The 26,385-nt window shown below is 36.7% G+C and overlaps 1 protein-coding gene across 1 annotated transcript in view; it reads right to left on the bottom strand.

The window, feature by feature from the left end:
* The window catches only part of LOC150080754 (uncharacterized), a 161,395-nt gene that overhangs the window by 83,058 nt on the left and 51,952 nt on the right, over window positions 1–26,385 (bottom strand). Inside the window, exon 3 of the mRNA XM_090380807.1 lies at window positions 265–733. Coding sequence (XP_090236933.1) covers window positions 265–733 — 469 coding nt within the window. The remainder of the gene's footprint in view (window positions 1–264; window positions 734–26,385) is intronic.

Below are 26,385 nucleotides of genomic sequence, written 5' to 3'. Positions count from 1 at the left end.
AACAGACAGAAATCTTTTATATGGGAGAGTGGAAGGAACAGATAGAAATCTATTATATGAGAGAATGGGAAGACCACTCTCTTTTACATAAAGTTAGAGAAAAACATCAAAAAGTACTTTGTTGGTGTACTGCATTTATAAAATAGTAGAATTAAGACTCAGTATTACAAGTTTGTGGCCTGTAAAGAACTTCATGTAAAGGATTTAAAATATTAGTAACTTTACAAACAAATTAATTTTAAGTTAATATAATAATATACCAACCTCTGCCTGTGATGATGACTGTCCATGATGTCTCTGCGAAGAGAGGTCTTCTGATGATACAGCATAAGACAAAGCAACAGGGAAAATGGTTTGAGATGCAGATGATTTGGCACAAGAAGTGTTTTGATGGTTCAAGTCTTTGGAACTGGAAGGTTGATCATAAATTCTCTGAGTATTGGAGGATTCAGTCATTTGTGCTACAACCTGAGAATATTCTGGAGTTACTGAATAATTCTTCCAAGAATTTTCCATTTGTGTTCTGGTTTTAGAAAACATACTTGTAGAGTTTTCCCTGCCGCTGTTACTGCTGGAAGGCTGTTCGGATAAGAGGCAGCTTGTGCTCTCAGCCCCTGAGTAGGTTGTGGCTCGGATGTGAACATTGGTGTATACACGACTTAATCTGGCATTCTTGGAAATGGTAGACATCATTGTAGCCAGCATATTTTTGCCAACAGGTGAGTTGACATACCTATATTTTTGAGTAATAAAACCATCTCTTGAATAAAGAGTGTATATATATACATATATATAAAGCCTAGTAACATTGTACTGTATTACAATAGAAAATTTCTTTTATTTAAATTATGGGAGATTCATCTTTATATACAATCTATTAAATACACAGTCATTTGTTTAGGTAAAGTATACCAAAAATGATGATGTGGCACAAGAAGTGCTTCTATGGATCCAGCTTTGAAACAAAAAAATTTAGATTATATTATATTTGAAAATATGCAATATTATTTGAACACTGGGATTTTGGAAAAATTAACTATACTTGTCATCCACATGTATAAAAAAAAATATCACACAGGAAGCAAGCAGATCAAAGGAATACAGTAGACAGGTAAAGATGATCCTTAGTGACTTCCAACAGGGAATCCTCAGACATCATAATTAACACTCAATCAATCTGTTTGTGCCATTGCAACAAAACTATATCCTAATTCAATAGTGGCTGTTGTAATTACAAAATAGGAATGGGCCATAGTAATACTAAGTCAGAAAATACTCAGGAATAAGGAATACAGCAGAAACTGTCTAAAAGAGATCAGAGTACTCAGAAGAGTGGTATGTATGTATCTATGGGAGAGCCCACTGATTCAATTGCTCACATTCATAATGTCATCAGGAGTTAGATGTTTTACATTCCACAATAAAACTAACAGTTCTGCTACCACATGCCAATCAATTTTAACACAAGATTTGGGATTGTAATGCATTTCAGCCAACTCTGTGCCTCACCTCACTGATGATCACAGTTCTCACAATTGAGTTGGCATATTCTCACATGCCAAACTCAATGCCAGAGCTCTCACTTTGTGCATCAGACAACACAGTGGCAATCATCATTCTTCTCTTTCTTGGTGATTCCCTTCTACTTTTGACTCTCTCTCAGAGTAACTCGGGAAATTTTTTTTTTTTTTGGCTTGTGCAGCATAAGCCTCAGGCTTCCTTGTGCCATATAGCTGCTAATAATAATAATCTCCAAGGCAGAATGCACTGGTCCCACAGGAGGTGGCTATTGTTAGCAACTATTGTCAGGGAAACATGTTGAAAGAAGGATAGGTAGAATAGGACCAGGGTATGTCTGCCAGGAGAAAAAGTAGATGACGCTGTAGAACAGATATCATCTTTTAAGAGCACAAAAGGTGATAATATTTACATAATAAGTACAGTGCAATGTTGGGAATAGGTTGCAAGTTAGAATTAAATTTGAAAGTTTCTGCAATTCTGCCGAGACACGATATAAGGGGATATATGTTGAGAGCCTTATCAATCAGCCCTGGAGACATTGTGTAAGGCTCGTGGAGTAGAATTTTTTTTCAGTGTGGTCTGTGCTTGCTAACAGGAAAGACTGTTTTTACAGGAATGGAATACATTTAAATTGAAGGGGTACAAGGATATTTGCTGATGCTATCAAGGCAGTGATAGGTGGATCAGAAAACTGCTAGTTTGGGAGATACACAGGCTAATAGCTTAACTAGAGCTGCAGGCAGAGTTGAGAGTGATTCTTCCAATTCTACTATTGGTACATATAGCAGCCTGGAAAGCAAGGTTTCTGGGACATCAGACCACTGCTGTGGGTCATCATGGAACAAAAAAGTACAAGGGCTGTGTTAGGGTAACTAAAAAGAGAACATCTGCATGTATACTTGCATATACACTAATCCTAGTATCACTGAAAATAAATTTGATGAATTTGAAGTACTGATTAAGTCATCAAATGCAGACATTGTAGGAATAGCAGAAACATTTGTGTCACTCAGACATTAGTGATGCTGAATTTGAATATGGGGGGTACAATGTATATAGGAAGGACAGACAGGACAGGAGAGGAGAGGCTGTAGAGTTATGGTTTTAGTTAAGAAGCATATTAAATCTATGGTAGTACATCCAGTTGACGTGAGTGACAAGTGCAATGTTGAATCGGTTTGGTGTAATAGAAATACTGGGAAAACAAAATTGAGAGTAGGAGTGTGCTGTGGGGCTAATGACTATGATGAGTACACCAAAAGGCTATACAGTGAAAGAGTGGGCCAGTAAATCAGAATGTCTCAAAATGGGGGATTTTAACTTTCCAGATGTTGACAAGAATTTGTGGGTTGGTCACTCACATAGTAGCAACACTTTTGTGGATTTCTTGGATGGTTATTTTCTGCAGCAGCATATTAGAGAGGAAAAAAGGAAAAGCAACACTCTTGATTGGTTATCAGCAGTGATTCTTCGTGCATTAAGAATCTGCAAGTAAAAGACACACTAGGTGGCAGCAATCGCAGTGTACTAATACACAATTTAATTAAAGACATAACTGCTGTCAAAGGTAAAGGGAAAGGCTTTTGTAAAGGTGACTTCAGTGGTCTCACGCAGTTTTTAAATTCTGTGAAGTGAGACCAACGTGCAAAGAGTTCTTTACTTATGTAAACTCTAGAAGGAAGGGGATGAATCAGATTGGTCCACTTGATATTGATGGGTCAACTGTTGATGATCCTGCTCAGGTAGCTAACAAACTAAATGAATATTTTGCATCGACATTCACACATGAGGAGTTATTCAGCAAGGGAAATGCCAGAGGTGTATTCAACTCTAGCAGTAAGCTACAGAATCTTGAAATAACTGGGAGTAAAGTGGAGGAGAAACTGTTGAAGATAAACACAAGAAAGGCACCCGGGGTGGATGGGATCTATCCAGTTATATTAAAGGAGGCAGCAAAGGAAGTAAGCAAACCCTTAGCCATAATTATGAGAGCTTCCTTGGACTCAGGGGAGGTACCCATAGACTGGAAATGTGCGAATGTGACCCCAATTCACAAAGGAGGATCAAAGGCTGACACAAGTAATTATAGACCTGTGAGCTTAACTTCTGTTCCAGGAAAATTAATGGAGGCACTGGTTAAAGAAGCACTGCAGGATCATTTAGACAAGACTTCAGTTATAGCTCAGACACAGCATGGTTTTGTTAAGGGGAAGTCTTGCCTGACCAACTTGATTGGATACTATGATGCAGTCACAAAAGAACTGGATGCAGGGAATAACTTTGATATTATATACTTGGATCTTAGAAAGGCTTTTGATACTGTTGCACATGGAAGACTGCTACACAAATTGGAGCAGTGTGACATTGGAGGCAAATTGCTGCTATGGATAAAGGGGTGGTTGAGGGGGAGAAGACAGAGAGTGGTAATCAATGGACACTGCTCATCGTGGACTAATGTTATTAGTGGAGTCCCTCAGGGCTCAGTGTTGGGTCCATTATTGTTTACTGTATTTATAAATGATATTGATGATGGTATATCAAGCTTAATGTCCAAGTTTGCAGACGATACAAAGGTTGGCAGGGTTGTCAAGGACACTACTGACACTATGCTGCTGCAACAGGATCTGGAAAGGTTGAGCAGATGGGCTGAGAGGTGGCAAATGAAGTTTAACATTGACAAATGTAAAGTACTACACATGGGAAACAGCAACCCCAGAGCAACGTATCAACTCTGTGGTACTACACTGACAGTGGTAGAGAATGAAAGGGACTTGGGGGTGGTTGTGCAGGCAGATATGAAGTTCTCTGAGCAGTGCAGACGGGCTGCAAGAGTAGCTCATGGAGTATTGTCAATGATATACAGGAATTTTTCCAGCAGGGATAAGGAGGTGATTATTCCATTGTATAAGGCAATGGTCAGGCCACACCTAGAGTACTGTATACAGGTCTGGAGGCCTCATTTCAAGAAAGATGTAGAGCTGCTGGAACGAGTACAGAGAAGGGCACAAAGGGGTGCTCTTACGAAGAAAGGCTTAAGTTTTGCAAATTACAGTGTCTGGAGACTAGGCACCAGCGAGGTGATCTGATAGAGGTGTATAAAGCCTTGAATGGTTTAAGCATGCTCAATGCTGATGGGATTCTTCCTCTAGCTCAGAAAAATCACCTGAGAGGGCATAAATTCAAATTGAGGAAAGACAGATGTAGGATAGACGTGCGGAAATTTGCCTTTAGCCAGCAGGTGGTTGGTTGGTGGAACAGACTTCCATCCCTTGTGGTGGAGGTTGATAGCCTAAATAAGTTTAAGGCTCAGCTGGACAGGTATTTTGAACAAACAGAGGGGTGAAGTGGAAGTGGGTTTTTTTTTTTTTGGCTGATGCTGCATAAGCTTGCTTTCTTGTATCAAATGCCTCTGCTAATGCTAATGCTAACTGATGTTACCAACAGCAAATTCTAAATGGAAAGTATCTGGGAAAGTAATCAAAGAAGCTACTAGGCTTTTCATACCAACAAAGAAATACTGTTCAAGGCTTAGACTTAAATGGATGTCAGATGAACTACTGGACATGCAGCAGAGAACAAAAGTGCATGGGGAACCTATATACAGGGTTCCATTTGCACCTGTCCCCCCAAGAACATAACCTAGATGTAAATCAAGGGCTACCTGTATTAAGAGCAAGTTACTGCTATGGATAAAGGGATGGTTAAGTGGAAAAAGACAGTTGTTATCAACGTGCACTGCTCTTCGTGGACTAATGTTATTAGTGGAGTTCCCCAGAGTTCAGTGCTAGGTTCAGTGCTAAACAACAAAGTGCTAGTCCTTTGTTGTTTTCAATATTTATCAATGATATTGATGAAGGTATATCAGGCTTAAGATCTAAGTTTGCAGATGATATAAAGGTTGCCAGGGTGGTTAACGACAGTCACCAGGATGAACTATGCAACAAAATCTAGGAAAATTGGATCAATGGGCTGAGAAATGGCAGTTGAAGTTTAACACTGACAAATGTAAGGTACTGCATATGGGTAGCAGTGCAACCAGAGTAATTCATCAACTGTGTGGTACTACACTTAGGATAGTGGAAAATGAAAAAGATCTGCAGTAATTGTGGAGCCAGACATGAAATTCTCTGAGCGGTACAGACATTCTGCCAGAACAGCTCACAGGGTTTTGTCAATGATATACAGAAACTTTGCTAGCAGGCATAAGGAAATGATTATCCCTTTGTATAAGGCCATGGTTAGGATTCGTCTTTAGTACCGTGTATAGGTCTGGAAGAATTACTTTAGGACGGATGTAGATCTGCTGGAACAGGTGCAAAAGGGCAACCAGATTGGTGAAGGGAAAAAAAGGGTGCTCTTATCTAGAAAGGTTTCAGTTCTGAAAATTGCAGCATCTAGAGACTAGGCAACTGCAAGAAGATCTGATTGAGGTTTTTAAAGCCTTGAAAGGATTGAGTAAGCTAATGTTAATGGCATTCTTCCACTTGCTAAGACTACACACATGAGGGTCATAAATTCAAGTTCAGGAAGGATAATTGCAGGATAGATGTGCAGAAGTTTGCCTTCAGCCAGCTGGTGGTTGATTTTTGGAACAGGCTTTTAACAGTTGTGGACGTGGATGGGTGAACTGTGTGGGTTTTTTTTCTTTTTTGCTGATACTATATAAGCTTGCTTTCTTGAATTTGCTATTACTAGTACTATTTCAGGATTATTATCAACCTGTTATTGCTTTCTATCATCACAGGTGATGAATTGTGGATGTATGGCTCTGATCCTGAAACAAGGGCAATCCTTTCATTGGAACGCTCCATTTTCTCCATGACACCCCCCCACCAAAAAAGACAACCTCAATCAAACATGAAGATACTTCTTGCTATATTTTTGACTCAAGACTTTATTATGAATTTGCCCTGCATGGTTAAACAGCAAACCAGCTATACTACAAAACTGTTCTTTGGTGATTGCACAATGCTGTTGAGAGAAACTAGCTGGCAAAGAAGGCAGGAAACTGGCCCTTCTTTTCCTATTATACTCCACAGTTATAATAGGAAAAGAAGTAAATTTTAAATGTTAACTGCATTATACTCCGACCAGTTAACATTTAAAATTTACTAAATTATTTATTTCATTATATTCCGACCAGTTAACATTTAAAATTTATTAAATTATTTTTTTCAAAGAATACAGTTATCATTTTAACATGGAAGTACAGTAAACCCTCACTAATCCAGTTACAGTTAATCTGAAATGAGATACAAGAAATTCTCTTCCCAATTGAGTACCGTACTTTGAAAGCAAAATGGAATTTTGGAAGGCAGATTAGTCACTCTGACTGCGCAGAGAGAGACAGAACATACATTACATTGTCTTGCGTGTTAGCATTAGCACATTCCCATTTCACCCATCCGATCACTCCAAATGTTTGTCTAGTTAAGCCTTAAATTTAAGCTATCAACTTCCACAGCAACACATGGAAGTCAGTTCCGGCAATCAATTACCCGCTGGCTAAAGCCAAACTTCCGCACATCTATTCTACAACTGTCTTTCCTCAATTTGAATCAATGCCCCCTCAGGTTCTTAATCTGAGCAAACGGAAGTATCCCATCAGCATTGATCCTGCTCAAACCATTCAAGGCCTTATACACCTCAATCAGATCACCATGCAGGTGCCTAGTCTCCAGATGCTGCAACTTGCAAAACTTAAGCCTCTCTTGGTAAGAGCAACCCTTTGTTCCGTTCACTAATCTTGTTGCCCTTCTCTGTACTCATTCTAGCATCTCTACATCTTTCCTAAAATGAGGCCTCCAGACCTGTACGCAGTACTCAAGGTGTGGCCTGACCATTTTTCTAGCAGAGAATAGTCTCTGCTAGAAAAATTCCTATATATCATTGACAAAACTCCATGACCTGCTCTGGCAGCCAGTCTGCACTGCTCAGAGAACGTCATGCTTAACTGCACAATTACCCCCAGGTCTTTTCCATTCTCCATCTCCCTGAGTGTAGTACCACACGGTTGGTATGTTTCTCTTGAGTTACTGCTAGCCATATGCAGTACTTTGCATTTGTCAATGTTAAACTTCAGTTGCCACTTCTCAGCCCGTCTGCTTAACTTTTTTAGTTCCTGCTGCAGTAGCATACTGTACTGTCATTAACAACCCTGCCAACCTTTGTATCATCTGCAAACTTGGACATTAAGCCCGATATACCTTCATCGATATTATTGATAAATACACAAAACAACAATCGGCCCAGCGCCAAACCCTGTGGGACTCCACTAATAACATTAGTCCACGCAGAGCAGTGTCCATGTATTACTACTCTCTGCTGTCTCCCACTCACCTATCCCTTTATCCATTGCAGCAACTTGCCCTTAATGCCATAGTGCTCCAATTTGTACAGTAATCTTTCATGTGCAACAGTATCAAAAGCTTTCCTAAAATCCAAGTATATATCAAAATTATTTTTTTGCCTCCAGTTTCTTTGTGACCACATAGTATCAAATCAAATTGGTCAGACAAGACTTTCCCTTAACAAACCCATGCTTTGTCTGAACTATTACTGCAGCCTTGCCTAGGTGATCCTGCATCACTTCTTTAACCAGTGACTCCATTATTTTCCCCGGAACAGAAGTTAAACTAACAAGTCTATAATTATTTGTGTCACCCTTTGAACCCACTTTGTGAATTGGGGATACATTTGCACATCTCCAGTTCATGTGGACCTACTATGAATCTAAGGATGCTCTCATAATTTTGGCTAAGGGTTTGGTTACTTCCCTCGCTGCCTCCTTCAATTTAACTGGATAGATTCCATCTGCCCCAAGTGTCTTTTTTATTTTTAACTTCAACATTTTCTCCTCCACTTTGCACTCAGTTATTACAAAATCATTTAGTTCCCTATTAGAGTTTAGTAAACTTCTGTCCTCCTCTTCCTTACAGAATTCCTTATGTGTGAATGTAGATGTAAAATACTCATTCAGTTTTTCAGCTATGTGAGCAGGATCATCAACAGTTAAACCAACAAACCATCAACATCAAGTGGACCAATCTGATTCATCCACTTCATTCTAGAGTTTATATAAGTAAAGAAGTCTTTGTTGTTGTTTTTTTGCATCCTTTGCCAACGATTTCTCACAATCAGCCTTTGCTTGCCTAACCTCCTTTGTGACCTGATTACAAACTAGCTTATATCTGCCATAGGCTTCTGTGTCACCTGATAATTTATACGCATCCCACGCATTTTTCTTTTCTGCCACGAGCCTCATTAGTTCATCTGACATCCATTTAGATCTAAATCTAGAACAGTATTTCTTAGTTGGTATGAAAGGTCTAGTAGATTCTAAGATTATTTCCTTGAAGGCTTCCCATTTAGAATTCACTGTTTTTAACATCATCAGTTGATCCCACTGTATAGAATTTAAAAACCGTTTGAGACCACTGTAATTACCTTTAGAAAAACAAAAACCCTTCCCTTTACCCTTGATATTAGTTACATCTTTAAGTAAATCCCACTTCAGTACACTGTGATAATCAAATCAAGAGTATTACTCCCTCTGCTTGCCCCTCGAACATGTTGCTGTAGAAAACAATCCTCCAATAAATCCACAAAAGTCTTGCTAGCGTGCGAGTGGCCAACACACAAGTTCCAGTCAATGGAATGAATTCATAGTACTACAGTGCCAGGGAGGGGAACTTTTAACATCACTTTCCCTTTTGACCTATCTTGCCAAAATTTTTTTTGATTGTGAACAATGAGGATATTTTCAGTTTCATGATCTGTGCTTTGTTTGTGAATGATAGACTTCAGGAACAATGACTCATTATCAGATGCCATTATTATATCGCTGCAAATTATTACCCATTTATTACACCAATGGTTGGTGAGCATCCAAAGCCCCAGATGCAGAGCAACCCGAAACATGCTCAAATTAGCACTTAAAATTCTGTGACACCTTTAATGTTAAATTTATCAATAATAACATAGCAGTTCTGGTCCATGAGTTATCTGGCTATTTCCATTTTTTTGTGGTACACAAGCAGTTAGTCTTCCAGTACAATCATCGTCTGCTAAAATTTGCTTCCCGCTTTGGTGTGCCAATTAAACACCGTAGTGTTTGACTAGCTATAGTGTGCCAGTTAAACACTGTAACATTTAACTGGCACATTATAGCTTTACAGAGAGGATTCTCTGTTTCAGTATAAGACTGAATTCTCTCTATAAACCTCATACATTATTGCTAATGTTTCAGAAGCAGATTTCTCCAAGCGTTGATTGACAAAATTTGATGTTTGCATGATGTCCCAATTTTTGAAATTTTTACACTCAGAAATCACAATAAAATAAATGCACTTCATATAGTAACAAAACAATTACTGAATAAATAAACTTCTATATACAAGTAGAAGATGCAGGCTGAAACTTGCAATCTGACAATAGCAAATTATGCTGCATTTATTGACTGAAATTATTAATCCAGTGCTGTAGAGCCAGTCTGAAAACTTCTTGATATATCTTTGCATCATTATTCTTTTATTCCAGATAATTAACCAATAAGCATTCCACAAAAATTATTCATAACACTGACAGATAATTTTTTTTCATAACTTAAGTGGCTGTGTTAAACTCTCATCTCAATATTTAGATGGCTGCAAACAAAAGTTCTTGCCAATTTTTTTTTTCTTGACAGAAACTGCGAAAATAAAATACATACAGCATCAATTATTTTTTAAAAGCAAAAAAAAAAAAAAAAAATGAAGTAAACTTTAATAAGACAATTTATAATGCAACTACATGTGAGTGTTCCACACTAACTTAACCCCCCCCCACAGGTAATGATAAAATATAAAAACTCTAAATATAAAATATATTCTAAAAGATATTTCTTGGCTAAATGCCTAAGAGTATAAATGAGTTTACTTATGCACGGGTAATGCACAGACATTTTTCTACTACCAAGGTAGTATTTAATGCATCGTTTTAATTATATCTCATATTCTAAAAATATTTCTTGACTGAATGTCTAAGAGTATGAAAGAGTTGGTTTATGCATGAGTACCGCACTTCCATCATTTCTACTACCCAGGTAGTATGAATGCATCGTTTATTCGTATCTCATATTGTGATCACCTTCAACAACGAGTTGCCGAGGTATTGCACTAATATGAATAAGTAACTCTTCACCAGTGGCAAAGACTAATGCACTGGTGAAGAGTTACTTATTCATATTAGTGCAATACCTCGGCAACTTGTTGTTGAAGGTGATCACAATATGAGATACGAATAAACGATGCATTCATACTACCTGGGTAGTAGAAATGATGGAAGTGCAGTACCCATGCATAAACCAAATCTTTCATAATCCCACATTGTGAATACCTTAACAACGAGTTGCCATGGCATTGCACTACCTCGAATAAGTAACACTTTATTTATGGAGAAGATTGATGTTACTTATTCTCGGCAGATACCACATCACCCAGACGGCACCGTTTCGAAGCTTGTTGGCTTCTCATCAGTGGGTGGGCAGGTACCTTGTTGCAGTAGTGACAATGTTTATAACTGGGTTGTTACTACTGCAACAACAGAGTACCTGCCCACCCACTGATGAGAAGCCAACAAGCTTTGAAACAATGCCGTCTGGGTGGTGGTATCCGCCAAGAAAGAGTAACATTAATCTTCTCCATAGATGAAGCATTCTTCTTCTTCTTCTTTGGTCCTTAGCTGGCAGCTGGGGGAGGCGGTTGGCCACGCAACCAGTATGCTGCTGTAGGTGCCGCAGGGTTTCGGACTTGCTCTGTGATGTTCTTCCATACCTTACAATCAATGGCGTCAGTCCTGGCCTGGTTAAGGTCGAGACGTCGGCTCTTCAAGTCATTTTCCACTTGCTTGGCCCACGTTTTCCTAGGTGCGGTCCGTTGGATGCTCCATTGGGTGAGTCGTTGTCTCCAAAGGAGTCTGGATGGTATTCTGTTCGTGCCCATTCTACATACGTGGCCAAACCATCTAAGCCTTCGCTTCTGGATTTGGTCGGCAATGGTTGGTTGCTGTTGGCATCTGGCGCGGATGGTATCATTAGTGATGCGGTCACGAAGAGAGATGCCCAAGATCTGCCGCAGGCATCGCATTTGGAATACCTCAAGTTTGTTCAAATCTAACTTGAGACAAATCCATGTTTCCGATCCGTAAAGAAGAATAGGCAGAATCAAAGTCCGGAAGAGTCGGATTTTAGTCTTTGTGGAAATGTTGGTCCTCTTCCACAGACACCATTTGAGTGAGGCGAACGCAGTGGCCGCCTGTCCAATTCTGCTGTGGATTTCCATGGTGGATGCAACTTTCTTCTCCTGGACCAGCGACCCAAGGTATTTAAAGTCCTGCACTTGCTCGATCTGGATGCCTTCGAGATAGATGGTGGCTTGCGACCCATCTGTTGTCAGGGCCTTTGTCTTACCAGCATTGATCTTCAAACCGTATGGCCGGGCAATGCGGGCAATGTCGTAGAGGATGTCCGTGGCTTCAGCGTCGTTACTGGCAAGGATAGCACTATCATCAGCAAACATCAGGTCAGTCACATAGTGATCCTTGTCATATTGTATGCCCTGTCTGTTTCTGAATGCTTGCCTCATAATGGCGTCAACCACGATGTTGAAAAGCAACGGGGAGGCTACATCCCCTTGGCGGACTCCAGTTTGGATGGTAAATTCCTCAGATAAATCGTTCTGGATGCGCACCTGGCTGGTTAAACCGTTGTATGCAGTTTGGAGGAGTGTGATGACTTTTCGAGGTACATGTTCAACCTCTAGTAGTTTCCATAAGGCAGGCCGGTGGACACAGTTGAAAGCAGACTTAAAGTCAATGAAAACAATGACGGTTCGCTGTCCACACCGGATCCTCTCCTCCATCAGCTGACGAATGGCAAAGATTTGATCACAGCATCCTATGATCACACTTCATCACAGATGAAGCATTACTTATTCGTGGTAGTGCGATACCATGGCATCTCGTGAAGGTATTCACAATATGAAATAAAATTAAAACGATGCATTAAAACTACCTTGGTAGAAGAAATGATGTGTGTGTGCATTATCCATGCATAAGAAAACTCCCTTAAAAATATAGTATAGTATAGCAGACGATACAAAGGTTGTTAATGGCAGTAAGGCTTGCTACTACAACAGGATCTAGAAAAGTTCAGCAGATGGACTGAGAGGTGGCAACTGAAGTGTAACATTGACAAATGAAAAGTACTGCATATGGGTAGAGGTAATCCCAGAGTAATATACCAACCATGCAGTACTACACTCAGGGTATTTGAGAATGAAAAAGATCTGGGGTAATTGTGTAGTCAGATTTCTGAGCAGTGCAGACAGCCAGACTAGCTCATGGTCTTGTCAATGATATACAGGAATTTTGCTAGCAGGGATAAGAAGGTGATTATCCCCTTGTATAAGCAATGGTCAGGTCACACCTTGAGTACTGCATACAGGTCTGGAGGACTCATTTTAGGAAAGATGTTGAGCTACTAGAACAAGTACAGAGAAGGGCAACGAGATTAGCAAGTAAAACAAAGGGTTGCTGTTGCAAAGATAAGCTTAACTTTTGTAAATTTCAGCGGCTGGAGAATAAGCACCTGCAACGTGATTTGATTGAGGTGTATAAGGCCTTGTTGAGCAAACTCAATGCTGATGGGATTCTTCCTCTTGCTCAGATTCCACACCTGAGGTGGCATAAATTCAAATTGAGGATAGACAGTTGTAGAATAGATGTGCAGAAATTTGCCTTTACCAGTGCCTTTGGTGGTTGATTGCTGGAACAAACTTCCATCTGTTGTTGTGGAAGTTGACAGATTAAATGAATTCAAGGCTGAACTAGACAAATTTGAGTGAATGGATGGGTGAAACAGGAAGGAGGTTTTTTTTTTTTTATGGTTGATGCTAAATAAGCTTACTTTCTTGCATCATATGCCTCTACTAATACTAATATATTCATAAATATATATTTTTTAATAGAAACTAACGTAAGTGTTCATGCAGTCCAAATTTCACAGTCCTAACTTTGCCTTTTTAATAAAAAAGATTTTTCCATTAAATTTGTTTTTATAGTCAATGACATCATATAAGCACTGCAAAAATAAAACATTTTGTAGTTATTGTGCAGCTGTAATTATTTAAAAATAACTTAAATTTCATAATTTATAATGAATATCATAAGTATTTTTCAAATCCTGAACAACGATATGATCACTAAAAACAAAATATGCTGTATTCATTTTAAATGAGTTTCTCAGTACTTTTAAAAATCTGGTCAAGAAACTTCATGAACCACCTATAAAATCACAAAGCTAAATACTATGTGTGCATGTTTACATATACCATGTAGATAGCTATTGCTAATGCAAAACCACCTTTTGCCAGTAATACAGCCACACCTTGGCAAGGCCTCCACAAGATGTTGCAGGATGTCCTGCGATAGTGCTACCCATGCATTGAATAAGGCATCTAGTAATAGTAATACCAGCACATTGTCAGGTGGATGGTCGTAGCATCAAATATCCTTTATCAGTAGGTCCCAAACATGCATGGTGTGTTGTCTTGTTGATAGATGCTGGAGTTGTCGGACAGACTGTCATCATGAAGCAGCAAACCTGGTTGGTAAGAATAGAAAGGTAGACATTCCATTGAGCTGTTGATTAAGGGTTATTAGAGTAACCAGGACACACCACAACATACAATCAACACTGTTCTTTATTTTATTTTAGTCACCCACAATGATTACAATTCATTGTCGTGATTATAGTCACGTCACACACAATTAAAGTACACCACCGTACATGGAGACACTCAACATCACAAAAGCCGCACAGAACTAACTGGCCCACCAGTCGTGCCACCTTTTAAAGGATTGGCGAACTATTGAGAAACCTAGAGAAAAATCTTGAAGCTTTCATCGCCTTCTAATGCTTTTCCTGTGTTCCCTGGCTTTCAAAATTTCTTAGAACTGATTCCAAACAACTCTGCAAGTCCAAGAGTACCCTAGGATGTCCCTTTATCCTTCAGAAACAAAAATATTCTGACCAAACGGCAAAATACAACCTGCCCGCTTGCCCTGACGCCAATGAGGGAGGGCTCACTTCTGCATACAGGATGCAGAGTGATTTTTCAAGGCATTTTTTCAGAAAAAAAAGTGCGTCTTATATGCCATCAAATACAATAATTATTTTTATTAACAGGCCTATCATATGTGTTATTGTGATTAAAAGTTCAATTTGTTTTGTTACCTATGAATAAAAATATGCAAGTACAGCTTAGTGTTTTTATTTACAAACTTACTAAACCTTTTATTTTTAGTCTCCAGAACTTTATTTTTGATAAGTTTGAAAATCCAAACAAATCAGAAGTCCGAACTATCCCTGGTCTCAATTAGTTCAGATTATCGACGCTCTACTGTATTGGGGAAAATACTAATAGAGTAGCTCTTAAGAAGTTTACATTTGTCTAGCATGTTGTCAATCACTTGAATAAACTGCAATTCAGGGTCAAAGCTGCGTTGTGGAATTTAAGGGGCAACTAGACTGGCACCTTCTAGGAACAAGAACCTATTATTGTGAGTCAGCAATTGCCAATATCCACTAGGAAGGGAGTTACATCAGCAGCTTTGGATAAATTATTGAACAGCTCTAGAAGAAGAGTCCAAGAATCTAAGAAGCAAATGACTTAAGTTTATTTTTGTTATTTTTATCCAGTTAGGTTGAAATTTCAACCAACAATAAAACATGCAAATGTATTGGCTATCTGGCCAAAAAACATCCAATATTATATATAATCAGGCACTGGGAAATAATGTGCTTGTGAAATATACTGTTCACATGACAGTTGAGAATTTTCTTCTTTTTTAACATTTGCACGTCGGTATTTATTTCAATTTAGGTCACAGAAAATACATATATAAGCAATGATCTACCATAAATTGTTAACATTCAGGCAAATATTTTATTATAGTTTTTTAAAAGCTCCTCGTTTACTTTCATTATTTTCTTTTAGATTTGACAACAGTCCCCAAAGTCAGGATCAAAATGTTTAATAGAGCAGATATAGATTATATGGTTGAGTTAAACTTTTAATTATTTTAAACTATGGTCACCATAGTTTTAAATAATTAAAGTGAATGGGGATAGGGTTCAACAGTCAATAAACCAATGATTTTAGCTCAATTTAGGTGGAGCAAGTGTCTTTTTGTTCAGTAATTTGTACTTAGTATATATAGAATTAATTGCAACTTAAAATGGTTTAACTCCCTAAAGTAGAAGGAATTAGTTTGAGATCCAACTTGGGATATATCAAAAGTTGAATTCGAACCTCAACAAGAACGCAATATTTTTTGTATATTGAATATGCTTATCATAATAAGCTTAAGTTTTTCTAATTTTGGGACACAAGCCATTAAAAATTTATTATAAAAACACAAAAAATTTAATGCATTTTTATAATTTACAACTGCAGTATAAAGATTTACTTGCATGGTCTTATTATTAATACATAGAACCCACTCCATTTCAACAAGTTGCCCTACTTAAAATAACAGGAATTTCCAAAACAATTGGTATACTTTGCTATTAATTTAAAAATAAGTTATCGCTGAAAGTTGCTTCTACAGTACTACCAGCTCATAAGAAGGTTACCAGCTCATATTTCTCAATATGCATCCCTTTGAATTCAATATACATGTATGTCCATTTTGATCACAGGAAAAAAAACAAGTAATGATACACCTGTTAGTTTAACTTGTGTTCCGGAGAAAATAGAAAAAGGAAGACTGCTGTACAAATTTTGCTGGGAATGCAAAATTCCTAAGGCAAAACAATTTGCCTTAAGAATTTTCTGATACTATCTTCTGCTTAATTTCTCAAATAGCAAATCATTTGAGAAATAAAGCTGATTCATGTGAAATGTCACAGAGTGATCAATGTTTTTCCCCTTCAAAATATTTGTATTTTTCAGTTACTGGCCTACGAGGGGCATTGAAAAAGTTATCTACCTCAAGTAATAAACAAATAAACATTTTTTTTTTTTTTTTTTTTAAATTTCTCAATATGCATCCCTTTGAATTCGATATACATGTACGTCCATTTTGATCACAGGAAGAAAAACAAGTAACAATACACCTGTTAGTTTAACTTGTGTTCCGGAGAAAATAATGGAATCACTGGCTAAAGAAGCATTGCAGATTCATCTAGACAAGACTGCAGTAATAGTTAAGATACAGCATGGGTTTGTTAAAGGGAGGGAGGTCTTGTCTGACCAATTTGATTGGATACTATGATGTGGTCACAAAGGAACTGAATGCCAAAAATAATTTTGATACTGTTGCACATGGAAGACTGCTGTACAAATTTGAGAGGGATGGCATTAAGGGTAAGTTGCTACAATGGATAAAGGGATGGTTGAGTGGGAGACGACACGCAAGAGAGTGGTAATCAATGGACACTACTCTTCGTGGACAAATGTTATTAGTGGAGTTCTCCAGGTTCGGTGTTGGGCCCATTGTTGTTTTGTATATTTATCAATGATATTGATGAAGGTATATCAGGTTTAATGTCCAAGTTTGCAGATGATACAAAGGTTGGCAGGGTTGTTAACGATAGTAAAGACAGTATGCTACTCCAACTGGATCTAGATAAGTTGGGCAAATGGGCTGAGAAGTGGGAACTGAAGTTTAACATTGCATTTGTCAAAGTACTGCATGTGGGTAGCAATAACCAAAGAGAAACGTATTAAGTGTGTGATACTACACTCAGGGAAGTGGAAAGTCAAAAAGACCTGGGGGTAACTGTGAAGTCAAATATGAGGCTTTCTGAGCAGTGTAGACAGGCTTCCAGGGCAGGTCATGGAGTCTTGCTAGCAGGTGATTATCCTGTTATACAAGGCAATGGTCAGGCCACACCTAGAGTACTGTGTACAGGTCTGGAGGCTTCATTTTAGGAAAGATGTAGAGTTGCCAGAATGAGTACAAAGAAGGGCAACAAAATTGGTGAGGGGAACAATGGGATGCTCTTACCAAGAAAGGCTTAAGTTCTGCAAATTGCAGTGCCTGGAGAGTATGCACCTGTGAGGTGATCTGTTTGAGTTGTATAAGGCCTTGAATGGGTTGAGCAAGCTGAATGCTGATGGGATTCTTCCTCTTGTTCAGATTAAGTACCTGAGGGGTACACATTCAAATTGAGGAAAGACAGTTGTAGAATAGATGTGCAGAAATTTGCCTTTAGCCAGCGGGTAGTTGATTGGTGGAACAGACTTCCATCTTTTGTTGTGGAAGTTGATAGCCTAAATAAATTTAAGTCTGAGCTGGACAAGCATTTGGAACGAATGAAGGGGTGAAATGGGAGGGTTTTTTTCTTTCTTTTTGTCTGATGCTGCATAAGCTTGCATTCTATGCCTCTACTAATGTTAATACACCTGAAAAAAGGAAGCCCTAGTTCTGGTCTTTATAAAAGATATATACAGCCTCTTTGAGCTGACCTCACTTAAAAATGAGTGCTCACAGGAGTTTCTTCAGATTTCTGAAGAGGAAATAATCACCGTTGACAAGGTATGGACTGCAGAGTGGGTGGTTTAATCTCTCTCTCTCTCTCTCTCTCTCTCTCTCTCTCTCTCTCTCTCTCTCCATTTGTTTTAAAATTAATAATTTAATACACTGCATTTTATTTTTTTTTTCTTTGATTTTTTGTATATTACCTTCCTTCAAACTCTGGTTTTGTAATTTTTTCCCTAAGCCTCCCAATTATTATTGTGATCCCCCCATGACAGCCGTAATATTCACAAATAAAATCAGAAATGATTTTAGTGTTGCAAATGTCTAGATATGTTGTAATTAATATCACCTTTAAAACCTGGAAACTAGGTTTTTAAGATGACAAATGCATTGCATCTAAAACAGTTTGTATGTGGAAAGGTCAGGGATGACCACCGCATATCCCCGGAGCAATATGGCCTTAGTTGCTAATGCTCCTAAAAACCAAATAACAACAACAACAGTTTGTATGTTATAAGTGTAGCATGGACTCTTAACGTAGCATAGCTGTTTTGGAAAACACTGCTTGAGTTTTTATTACTTTCTTGATCCCTTTCTTGTTGGTTGGTTGCAGAAATGTGAAATTCGCAGAAACCTATTAATTAGCATTCCATTAATTTTATTTTTAATGAGCTGATTCATTAATGGTAGAGATTATTTTGTGTCTGAGTAATAGATCACATGAAAAGGCTATTATTGCCTTTTCGATGTGAACTTAAGTTCGCAGTCTTTAAAACAATGGTATTGTCCATCTGTTCTGCAAGTACAATAGTTCACTCACGAAGGGCATTCAATAAGTTATCTACCTTGACTGTAAATATGCTTGATGTATAAAAAATTGCAGTTTCGTTTTATCATACTCTCATAAATGTCTGTATCCTATTTGTACAGGTTCAACCCAATACAGTGAAGTATGGAAGAACAGAAGAAATTTAAAGTAGCCAACCCAGATATAGATGTCAAAAAATTGGGGCATTGAACTATCACCTTTTTTTTTTTTTTTTTTTTTTTTTTTTTTTTTTACAAAAGAAGAGAATAGACCAAAAGTTATTCACGAATGCATGAAAATTGTATATGATAATGCTACACCTTCTGAATACCAGATAAAATTTTAGTCTAAACAGCTTAAATGGGTTCTAGAATCAATAGAAGATGATCCCCACTCACGACAACCGGCGAAAGTAACAACTCCTGAAAATTGACAAAAAAATTGAAGACATGGTTATGCAAATAGACATTAGTGTCTGTGATTGTTAGAGGATATAATATTTTTGAGGTGCTGTACCTCCTAGAACACCTGGCCATGTTGAAGGTCAGCTCTCATTGCAAAAAATGCTTATACCATTCTACAAAGTGCAGGGCTCAAATTTGTGAGGAAAATTTACACATGAAAATTTTATAACCCACAGCAGTTTCTTTCAAGAATTATAGCTAGTGACAAAATATGGATTCATCATTGGAATCCCAGAAGAAAAACAGCAGTTAATGTAATATAAACCCATGGGTTTACTATCTAACAAAAAAATTCAGTACTCAACTGCCTGCTGGGAAGATCATGTGAAACATTTTTTGGAATATGGAAGGGAATTCTTAACAGACTACATGCCCCATAAGAAAGCAATCACTGGAAGTGTCTATACTGCTGTTCTTAAAAATTTATAGCTTGTCTGCAAGTCATACATTAAAATTCCCAATCTTAATATTTCTTCAATATTTGTTTTCGTTTGTTGCCATGCTAGTCAGTCACACAGTTCTGGGATGCCACAGGCTTTTACTGTACTAGTCAAAAATAAAATAAAATAAATAAAAACAAATTTTAAGAAATAATATAATAAAAAATAAACAAGATATGAGCTGTGCATTCTTAAATGCCTCTTTGGTTACCACTGTTGTACTGTTATCCTGTACAAGCCTTGTCAGCCTATACTGACCTCTCACATCAATGAGCAGTTTTCAACAACAGGATCACCATTGGTTGGATGTTATTTGGTTACTGAACCAAATCTCAATACATCCAAGACAAAGCCACATATGAAAATCTCAGCAGGGTTTCAGTTCAAGACCAGCAGCTCATACTGGCATGGCTGACACCGGCCACCATATCATAGTCAAAGTCATTTTTTCTTTCATCTTTGAATTATACATATATAGAATCCCTGTATATTTGCCCACCTGCTCTGTGTTGTATCACATGCTACTAAAGGAATGCTCCAGTTCATGAAAACGGTTAGGTGTACCTAATAAAGTGGTCACTCTGTGTAAATAACTATTTTATTGCTGAAAGTAAAAAAGGGGTGCAGTGAGAAAAAATGGGCAACTGTAACTGAAGAGATAGAATCAATATTTTACATGACTTCCAGTTGGAGTCCTTACTGAAAAGGGACTGAGATTAAAACAGATTTAGCAAGGAACGCCCAAGCATATTGATTTGGTCCTAGTGACATTTCTTAAAAGGAACTGTAGCGTCACCAAAGATGAGCCCAAGTTTGGATAACCTATGAGTGTGTCAACTGCAGAAAACACTGATGTTGAATTATGTTATCTTTTTTTGCCATATGCCACACTGCATCATGGGTTTTAGTCTTGACACAGCTGTGGCATTTGACAAAAAAGATAACATGAAATGCTTTTAAGAAGCATTTCTTAATGCATGCCCTGTTAAGAAAAAGGATATTTTCTGTTTAAGTCCTCTCAAAATTAAATACTGCAAATTAGATCACAATGAAGATGTCCAATTTTCGGAATTTCTAACTGAACAGCTCTGGCTCTATAATAGTCAGTTCAGTTTCATCATGAATACTATTTGCAGATCTGAAAATCCCATCAAGAAGATTGTGGATCTCCTGGTTTAACAGTACAAAAAAATTGCTTGTTTGTTTGTTTGTTATTTGGTTTTTAGGAGCATTAGCAACTAAGGCCACATTGCTCTGGGATACGCGGTGGTCATTCCCTGACCTTTCCGCATCTTCCGTATTTGGTGGTGACGGGCTCGAACCCCGGTCTAATCAAGAAGCATGTGCTACGCACTGTTGCTCCTTCCCACCTGGCTACGGAGGCGCCCCAAAAAAATTGCAATTGTACTTTTTTCCCCCTCACTCTCTCTTTCTATTTTCTAGTAGCAAAAATTAGAGAATAACAATTTAAATTATGGGGGGGGGTGTCATTGCAGGTTAATTACAAGAAAATTGTCTCTCGTTCAAAGAGTAATTAGCTGTACCAAACTGCCATTTAATCTTATGAAAGTTGAAAGCTTATAAATTTAGGGGTTTATATAGATTCTTGGACGAAATTATGAAATATAAGATAAAACAAAGAATGTGGCTGTATTTATTTTTTTCCCCAAAGGATTTTGCTTACATCTTGCTTCCTTACACCATTCTGCCTAATACAAAAATTTTTATACTTATATATTATAGTTTCTCTTAACTAGGCTGATTCATGCTGTAGGCATTAATCGTATGAACTACGTGTATGGTTAATAATTCATGACAAGAGTTCAAAAACAAATATTCCTTTTACTTCCAAGTTTTCAGCAGATGGTCCTTTGAAAACAGTCTTGATACAAGGGATATTTAAAAAATTTCTTGTCTACCATATATTTCCTTATTTGGATATAAAATACACATATTAAATTACAAACATTTATATGCAAGTAGCCCAATTTTTAGAGTATTATCTCAAATATTTATTATTATTTATTAACTATTAATTTATTATTATTATTTTTTTTATGTTTAAAAAAAGAATCATGTCGAAAAGCAATAACTTCACAAAAGAAGAGAGTTGTGCAGTAATAAAATACCTTTCTTTGAAAAGAATAGCTGGGAAGCAAATTCAAAGATATGATTAAAACATTATATGATGATATCCATCATACAGTAACATCAAGAAATGAACAGCTGAATTCTAAAGGGGTTGTAGAGTCATAAAAAAGGAGCCCAAGTTTTGATAACCTATGAATGTGTTAACCACAGAAAACATTGATGAAGCAGTTCAGGATTAAATTTCAAAGACTGTTGAGAAATGGATTAATATATGTAGCAAAGACCCAAATATATCCTGTAATTAAGTCCATTTATATTGTCCAATGAACTGAGCTTAAAATATTTTTTTAGCAAAATGTGTATCAAAAGATTTGAATGTAGACAAGACGGAGGTGAACTGTACAAAGACAATTCTTATAAAATCTATGATTTAAACAAGTTTATCAGCCAACTTGTGAACTGGATTCATTAACCAAACAATGGTTCAGAAACCAAACAGCAATTTGGTAGAGTGCCTGAAAATTTATGCACTACATGAATCATGAAGGGCCTCTTTGCCACAAGAAATTGAGGGGTGCCATCAGCTACCGATCTGATATATTTTTTTGAAAGAAAAAAGCAGATGATAGTCATTATCTTTAAGAGGGTAAAATCCATTATAGGTAAATATTATTCTTCCTTCTTACTGAAATTTAATGAGCAATTAAAGGACAGACTTTGCGGGAAATCCTGCAGACAGATCCTCTTCCCACACAATGTTGCTCAATCATTTAGATAAAGGGTGAGCAACCTTTTTAAACTGCAGGCAAAATAAAAATGTCTGAAAGGTACATGTGGGCCAATTTTTTTTTTTTTTTTTTAACTTTCCACAACTTTTAGGATTATTAAAATGGTGTATATAATTAAAAATATTGTTGGTTTATTATTTCTCTCTATCACAAAATAGTCATTTGTCCACTTTTCTTGAAAGGCAAGATGTTCCAAATCTACCTTTCTCTGTTTAGATGGTATAGCCATCCTAGAGACAACCATTTTACAACTCGACAAGCGGTGGAGTAAAACAGCGCATGTCCATGCGACAACAATAGGAAACCGGCTTGAATGAATAACGTGCCTCACTACGCACACAGCTATATCCGTTGTATTTAAATTTAGTCAAATTAGTTGATAAAGAGACGCGACTGTCTCAAAAGCTTCTATTGTATTTTATGGTATTATCTATATTAAATACGTTTTACTGGTTTATATCATTGTATTCTTTTTAACCATGGTATAGCCATCCTAATAAAAAAATAAAACCTTTAATAAACATATTCATAGACAAAAAAAATAAAAAATATAACCTTTAATAAACATATTCCTAGACAAAAAAAATTAAATCGAAAATTATTATAATTTCAAAGATTTTATAAAACCTTAATAATCTTAGATTTTCAATTATGCATTGTGATAGTTTTCAATAAATACCTTCATAAAATAAAATAGTAAATCCTCTCCATATTATTTACTTTTATCCATTGATTATTCACTAACATTTGCCGTTGAAACGCACGATACACTTACACTGCAATCACATTCTGGACAGCCGAGAGTCTGGGAACCACTAGTAACTGCATGTCTGCTTACCAGTGTTGCCAGAAGCTATGCCTGCTTACTGTTTGTCAACACTGCTGCTTACTTGAGTCATGACATATGGCACAAATTCAAATGATTCATAGATGTAAGGGTATTGGTAAAGGTATCCAAATCCATGTTTTGGACAAGATTTTGCAGCTGCGGCAAACACTAAGTTTTTAATTATATTAGCCGTTTTATTGACTTAATTGTTATATTCAAATTATTTTCTATAAGTAGCTTATAGACCTAGTCAAGCTCCTTGGTTTATTTTGAATTTAGATAGTGATTCTGAAAGTTAATTAATACTTAGTGTTCGTTGATTTACCGTTCGTAACTTGCCGCCATTGTTATACGATGCAACATATACCCCGAACTAGATAACGTAAGGTTTAATGTAAAACTAGACAGCAAAACACGTAGCACTGTATTAGAAATCTGTTAGCTTAGTATAGTATTATCAATTAATCAGTAAAATTTATTAATCTTATTAAATTTCATTGTCAATTAAATTGTACTTTTTTTAACTAAATACATAGTATAACGACTTAGATTTTACAAATATAACATTATAAATTAATACATATAACTTGATAGGAGATACGAAAGTCATAACGTAACTCAGAGATAATACTCGATACGGAAATTACACACACACAGGCCTCTATTAACGCAATTAATTCATCGCACAAGATGGAAACGCGTTAATCAAATATAATAATCAATAGGAAAGATTATAATTGGTCCTTGACCTTCTGGAATGTCCATAAAGAATTTTTAAAATATCTTTTAAATAACTTTAACTGTATACAATGTAAAAGATAATGAAAATAATTATGGAATTAAATGTTTATTGCATAAAACAGCGATTCCCAAACTGTGCACGCGGAATATTTTAAATTTTCGAGGGAAACACAACGATACTCGACATCTATTTGACACCACGCAAACTACTAGCTTGAAGTAGTTCACAGTTTCCACATTTCTTATTAAGTTGTTTGGACCCAACTACTTAATAAACGGAACTGTTAGGTATTTCTTTTGGTCTAGGTGCGCAGTGAAAAAATTACTGAGACACTAAGAGTGCCGTGAACCGAGAAAGTTTGGGAACCTCTGACATAAAATACACAATGAAGAAATGACTGTTGCGGAAATATTTGAACAGTGTTGACTTTCTCTTTTCATCAATCAGTTTCCGATAGCCAACAACAATCTTCTCTGGGCCCTGGCGAAATAAATATCGCAGACAACCTGAAACCTTCTGTTTGAGGTTCTCTGCAATACGAAAGATTTCATCTAGTTCTTTTACCATTATCTCCTTCGCGGTAACATTTTCATCTGGCTCATTTAAAAATTAGAATTTTTAAATGCAAGTCTTCATTGACTTCATTAGCGGAAGACAAACAATTAACACGTCTTCTTCCGATGGTTGATGGAACACACCGAAGTGGGCAGTAGGCAAACGTTTGTTTATTGCCCATCCGACGCCCGGTAAGCTTAAAGTGCGATTCAAATCTTTTTCAACTAATGCATAAGAAAAAAAAAATATAGCGTTAACTGGAAATTTGCATCATTTAAAGTGAAAAGTGGTATAATTTTTTCAAATAGCAGTAACTGAAAAATGCATTAATCGAACTTGCGTTATGTGAGGCCTGGCAATATATATGAAGTTATGTAGAAGAATATGAGGAATAGAAAAAGAATCAGAACAGATTAATGCCATCACTTTATTGATTGAACATTTCAAGTAGAAGGTATAGTTCATTTTCTATTCATCTAATTTCTGTTTTTACAGAAAATTAATTTTGATTAACTATTTGAACTTCTATTTAAGTAAAAATGCAGATTTATTCTTATAATTTCCTAAGGAGCGTCTATACTTTTATCTTATCCATATAATCTCCATTATATCAGGTACATATTTTCTATTCATTACTTTATATCTTATTCATAATACTTCTATTCTTATTTTACTTTATTAGTAAAAGCTTTAATACATCAGGTAATTTTTCTAATCATTATTGGATTTATGAAACAATGGGTATTTTAAAATTTCTTCTAATTTACATCAAATATCACTACATGCTATTATACTAGGATCCTTACTAAAAGGTCAGGCAGTTACGCTCCCGGTAAATCCCAAGTAACAATATAATATGCTGTTTCTATGCTTTTGCATTCTGCTTGCGAACTCTAAATTTTATACCTCAAAATCTATTAGAGCAGCGGAATTAAATTCCCAACCTTTTTGACCCGCAGAGCCCTTTTTAGAAGCAATTTCTATGGAAGAGCTCCTTAGGCTTACCCTATGTTTTCAAGCTAATGGTATTTAAGAGTAGTGTTACGGGAGGGGGGATAGATAATAAGGGAGTGTAAAGTAAAGAGATATTTAAACAATTGTACAATGTCCATGCAATAAAATTATATTTTACAGTAAGCCTAAATTAAGACATAACATAAAATAATGTATAAACATTTAATGAGACACCTGTGGTTGTATTTTATTTGTTTCTAATTCTTTAATTTCATTCAATTTTTAGCTATTTTATTTTCCTGGAGCGACCGCAGAGCACAGGTTGGGAACCACTGTATTAGAGTATTCGAGGGAGATTGAGGTCTATTGCTATCCTTATTCCTCTTCACTTTAATTTTAGGCATAAGCCTTTCCTTTCAACTACAAAAATAAACAGTTGGTATTCATAATTATTATTCTTGATTCACTTCCATTATTTTATTATTAATTTTCACTGCTATCTGTCGGGCTAGCAGTTATTCTGCCAGTTTTTTACTAAATTTAATTATATATAATATCTGTGTAAATACACCATAGTTAACCCATATATTTGAGCTACGATTGTAGCGTAGAAGGCATCGTTTTAATTGTATCTCATAATGTGGTTGCCTTCACAACAAGATAGCTACT

This window comes from Mastigoproctus giganteus, chromosome 9, assembly GCF_048544385.1.
Source record: "Mastigoproctus giganteus isolate SK-2022 chromosome 9, ASM4854438v1, whole genome shotgun sequence".
NCBI classification, from domain to species: domain Eukaryota; kingdom Metazoa; phylum Arthropoda; class Arachnida; order Uropygi; family Thelyphonidae; genus Mastigoproctus; species Mastigoproctus giganteus.
The sequence above is the reverse complement of the archived record's forward strand: the minus strand, read 5'-3'. Positions and strand labels throughout refer to the sequence as shown.